This window comes from Neltuma alba, unplaced genomic scaffold (assembly GCF_004799145.2).
Source record: "Neltuma alba isolate B1F8T4 unplaced genomic scaffold, ASM479914v2 tig00011573_pilon, whole genome shotgun sequence".
Classification (NCBI taxonomy): Eukaryota; Viridiplantae; Streptophyta; class Magnoliopsida; order Fabales; family Fabaceae; genus Neltuma; species Neltuma alba.
In genome coordinates this window covers 1,026,758-1,032,281 of record NW_021636227.1, presented here as the reverse complement: position 1 = coordinate 1,032,281, position 5,524 = coordinate 1,026,758, and the positions used below count along the sequence as shown (strand labels likewise).

Sequence of the window (5,524 nt, the reverse complement as noted above, 5' to 3'; positions counted from 1 at the left end):
CATGAGCTGAATATGCATGATGGTTATGACATGTGTTTACCCAAATTGATTAATTCTTTTGCTGCACCATCATATGAATCTTATGAGCTTGACTCGTCTTTGAGTACATATAATGAATATTTCAATACCCTCTCTTCTATTTATTCACTTTCTAGCTCTTGTGGAGATGAGGTGCTATGCATTAATTCTTTAGAAATTGATAGCATGCTATCCATTTCTCAAGATTTTTCTTTTACATTAAGTTTTGATTCCATTTTTGCGTTCATAAATGATATTAGCCTTGAAAAGGTTTGTTAGCAAATGATATAGGTGTTCAATATGTGTTTGGTGCTGAGAGTAGAGCAAAATTCGAGGATATGAGCCCCTATGACATGAGGGTTCTCAAATTGTGACTTCAGACCAAACCTGTCAAAAGGGTGGTCTCTGTAAAGTGAGGTCATGACTTAGAGATATGAGGTCGCGGCCTAAGCCCCTTATTTCACCTCCTAAATTTTAGACTTCAATTGCTTCACCATGTCATGTCTTGAAGACTTTGGTTAAAAGGCTAACACTTTCTGACTCAATTGTTACTCATACACACTCCAAAATTACACCCCATAACTTGTGATTTTTGAATGATCTAATCTCTAACAATGATGTAGGTATGGAGATGAACCAATCCAAGGTTGCTGCTGCTGTTGACCAACTCGAGCTTGGTACAACATCTGATAGGACTGAGGCAAGTATAGTAGATCCAAGTGAAGTTGGCAAGTGCATTTCACAAGAGTCGACAAAGGGGAGTTTCTCTAACTCTGCTGATATTTCCACTCTAATTTCCTTTATTGTTCAACCCCCAACTTTAGAACTAAAAGACCTACCTCCCAACCTCAACTATGCTTATCTTGAGTCTAAGAATAAATTAACTGTCATTATTTCTAGTTCATTAGCTAAACATGAAGAGACTAGTTTAATGAGAGTCCTCAGAAGAAATAGGGAGGCTTTAGGTTGGCAACTAGCTGACATTAAGGGAATTGACTCTACTGTGTGTACCCATATGATTTTACTAACTAAGGATTCTAAGCTAGTTAAACAAAGCTAGAGGAGGTTGAATCCTCTAATCTCTAATGTGGTTAGGAAAGAAGTAGACAAACTTCTGAGGGCTGGAATTATATACACTATATTTGATAGCGAGTGGGTGTCACTGGTATAAGTCGTGCCGAAAAAGAGTGGGATTACCATAGTAAAAAATGAGAACAATAAACTCATCCCAACTAGGATGCAAAATTCATAGAGAGTTTGCATTGACTATAGGAAGCTGAACAAGTCCACTAGGAAAGACCACTTTCCCTTACCCTTTATTGACCAAATGCTTGAACAGTTAGCAGGGAAGAGTCATTACTATTTCTTAGATGGGTACTCTGGATATTTTCAAATTCCTACCCTAGAGACCAAGACAAGACCACCCTCACCTATCCATTTGGAACCTATACTTGCAAGATAATGCCTTTTGGTCTTTATAATGCCCCTGGCACATTCCAATATTATATGTTATCTATTTTTGCTGAATTTATTGAAAAGCGCATGGATGTGTTTATAGATGATTTTACTGTTTATGGCAATTCTTTTGAAGAATGTTTGAAAAGTCTTGACAAAATCTTAGCATGATGTATTAAGAAAAAGCTGGTTTTGAATTATGAAAAATGTCATTTCATGGTTAATCAAGGCATCGTGCTAGGTCATTTGATCTCTGAAAAAGGAATTAAGGTAGATAAAGCCAAGGTATAGGTGATATCTTCTTTGCCCTACCCTACCAACTTGAAAAAGTTGAGGTCCTTTTTAGGACATATGGGGTTCTATAGAAGGTTCATCAAAGATTTCAGTAAAATTGCTTTACGTCTATCCAAACTACTACAAAAAGATGTTGATTTTCAAGTTAACCATTCATGTGAGCTTGCTTTTGATGAATTGAGGAATAGGCTAGTTACTCCTCCTATTTTGATCTCTCCCAACTAGGATTTGCCTTTCAAAATTTCTTATGATGCTTCGAACTTGAGTGTGGGGGCAATATTGGGTCAAAGGGAGAATTTTGTTTCTAAGGTAATTGCCTATGCTTCTAAAACTTGAGATGCAGCTTAAAGAAACTACACCACTACTGAGAAGGAATTGTTTGCAACTATTTTTGTGCTTGATAAGTTTAGACCCTATCTCATAAATTCCAAGGTGGTTGTGTTTACAGATCATGCAGCAGTGAAATATCTCTTCCACAAACCTCAATCAAAGTTGAGGCTCTTGAGGTAGATGTTACTGCTTCCAGAATTTGACATGGAAGTGAAAGATAGAGCCGACAATATTAACCATGTAGCAGATCACTTGAGCAAGCTATCACTAGAGATGAAGGGAGTATTAAATTCTCATATTATCTGTGATTCATTCCCTGACCAATTTTTATGTGCATTGTCTGTGTTCTCAACCATGGTTTGCTCACTTAGTTAACTATCTTGCTACTAGTCTAATCCTTTTGCACCTAACTACTTTTTAGGCTCAAAAGCTTAAGAATGAAGCCTCTTACTATATTTGGGATCTACCGCACCTATGGAGATTATACGCTAACCAAGTGATTAGACGATAATCCCTAAAGTATAGGCTCGAGCCATTCTAGAAACCTGTCATGATAACTCATGTGGGGGGCACTTCAGTGCTAGAAAAATAGTTACAAAGGTATTAGATGCAGGTTTTTACTGGCCTACCCTGTTTAGAGATGCATAACTTATTGTAAGGCATATGATAAATGCCAATAATTTGGGGGGGTTAGTGGAAGGAATGAAATGCCACAGCAACCTATCTTGTTTTCTGAGATCTTTGATACTTAGGGAATAGATTTTATGGGCCCCTTCCCACCTTCGCACGATTACACCTACATCCTTTTCACTGTAGATTACCTTTCTATGTGGGTAGAAGCCATCCCCACACGAAAGGATGATGCACCTATGGTTTCTCAATTTCTAAAGTCTACCATCTTCAATAGATTTGGAGTACCTAGGGTGTTAATCAATGATCAGGGAACCCACTTCAGTAACAAGTTGCTTAATAACTTGTTGGCAAAATATGGGGTTTCCCACAGAGTGTCCACCTCGTACCAACCTCAGACCAATAGCCTAATTGAGGTGTCAAATCGAGAGATTAAACACATCCTGGAATGTATTGTCAAGACCTCTAACAGAGACTAGAGCTTGAGACTAGATGATGCACTGTGGACCTACCGCATTGTTAACAAGATGCCAATAGGAATGTCTCTATGCCGGATCATCTATGGGAAGTCCTGTCACATTCTAGTGGAGCTGGAGCATAGATCATACTGGGCAATTAAGAGCTGCAATGCTGATTTAGAGGAAGCTAGCCTGAACCAACCCCTTCAGGTTCAAGAACTTGAAGAAATGTGGTTAAACGCCTACCACAGCTCTGACATTTACAAGCAGAAAACTAAGCTTGTCTATGAAGCCAATATCTTGAGAAAGAAGTTTAAGGAGGGTGATAAGGTGTTAAGATACCAAGCTTGGTTCAGATTCAAGAAGGGTAAATCCAAGACGAGCTCAGATAGACCTTCTACTATCATGAAAGTGCATGAATTTGGGATGATAGAGCTAAAGGAGGAGGCCATAGGAAAAATGTTCCAATGCAACGGTCATCTCCTTAAGCTCTATGAAGAGCCCATACCGCCTTCTTAAAGCCAAGTCGTCCCTTTTCTTTACCTCTTACTATTCCATGAATTTACTTGTACTTAAATTATCTTGCTGTGACTGTTCGAGACTGTGAAGGGGATGTTGTTAGTAGAAGTAGTTTTAAATTATGTTATTTTGCTTGTTTTGAATAATCTTCCCTAGCCTTGAGTTTGATATGATTGTGATTTTGCTACTTTTTTGTCACCACCACACACATAATCGCATTCTTGAGTTTTTCCATCCTTGCACTTAGCTCTTTTCTTCTCTCTAGATGGGTAATGTGTAGTGCTTCAATCCTGAATTGAACTTCACAACTTCTACCTTCTTTATTTTTGTTTTTTTATTTTTGAGCTTTGTGTTTTGGTTTGTGACTACGTGTTGCAATAAGACATTACTTTGAGTGTGTAAGGGAGGGAGGTTTTGTTAGATTTAAGGTTTTGATGATAACAATTTAAAAAATCTGTTTTTTAGTAAGTTGATCGATTACCTGATTGATTAAGGATTTATCTATCACATGATAGATAAAGTTCCTGTGTAAACAAATAACTTATCAGAAATGTTAATCGATAACTTGATAGATAAATCAATTTGTATGTGTTGATCGATCAATTGATCGATCATTGTTAACACTGTTTTGTATAGAAGTTTACAGAAAGTTATTAATCAACTGATTGATAATCTGGCGATCGAACAACTAACAGATAATGGGACACAATTTATGGTAAGTATTTATTAATCACATGATCGATAAGTATGTTATCAATGAGAAGACATATAAATGGTAAAGCTTCCTACTCTCGTTGTATTTTGTTTTAATCACCATTATTGATCACTTTATCAATCATAACTTTATCGATAACTTGTTTTGTTATTGTATAATAACTTACCTGCTTATTGATATTTTTCTTCTTTTTAAGTGCTTTTGAAAAATAATTTATCGATCAACGGTTTATCGATCAAATGATTGATCATCACTTTTTCACTGGTTTAAACTGTTTAAGTCTTTCTTGAATCACTTGATCAATCATTGATTTATTGATAAAATGATCGATCATCCAATCTTCTGAATATGTTTACCCATAACATGATTGATCAAACTTGCTCCTGGCATTTCAGAACTGAGCTTCTTGACTACTTTGTTATCAATCACCTGATTGATCAATCTTTGACTAATCACTTGATCATTTTAGGATTTGTGCTCGTCATGAAAATCTTTGTTAAACCTCGTTTTATCAGTCTTTGTCATCTATTTATCGATAAAGTATTCGATCAATGTACCTTGAAAATCAAATTCTCTCTTGATAAATTAATCAATCAAACATTTTTCGATCACTTATTTGATCAATGATCCAATTCTTTCAATACCAGAAGCTACGGTGAGATTTAAGAATCTTCTGAATATCTCTCTTTGAGCTTTTCTCAGCTTTGCTGATTATCTTAATACTCTATTTTAAGAGTTTCAAAATCATAGGTGACCTTGAGCCTTTTCTCTACATAATCTTTCTAAAGTCATTCTTTTCATTTATTGATCACTTGATCAATCATGAATTAATCTATAACTTGATCGATAAATATAGTTATCTGTTTCAAAATCTTTCATCTTAATTAATCGATAACGTAATCAATAAACCAGTTATCAATCATGTCTTCGATTAAGGATGATCAGTTCACAGTTATTGGATTTGATGTTTGATTGATTTCCTTCACTTCTACCATATGAATATTACTATCATTTTATCAGTTATCTTCCTGAATTTCATTCTGAAGGAAAAACTTATTAGATTGAAGTATTGTTATAGATTACAAGGAAAGTTCAACAACTATCC

General features: G+C 35.7%; 1 protein-coding gene across 1 annotated transcript; it reads left to right on the top strand.

Annotated features, from left to right (window-relative positions):
* The first annotated feature begins 3,254 nt into the window (after nucleotides 1-3,254).
* LOC114715045 (uncharacterized) lies at nucleotides 3,255-3,704 on the top strand. Its single transcript, XM_028899851.1, has one exon. The coding sequence runs from the start codon at nucleotides 3,255-3,257 to the stop codon at nucleotides 3,702-3,704; it is 450 nt and encodes a 149-aa protein (XP_028755684.1).
* Nucleotides 3,705-5,524: the final 1,820 nt, after the last annotated feature.

Coding starts and splice junctions, on each gene's coding strand:
- LOC114715045 (XM_028899851.1), top strand. CDS start 3,255: ATGCCAATAGGAATGTCTCTATGCCGGATCATCTATGGGAAGTCCTGT.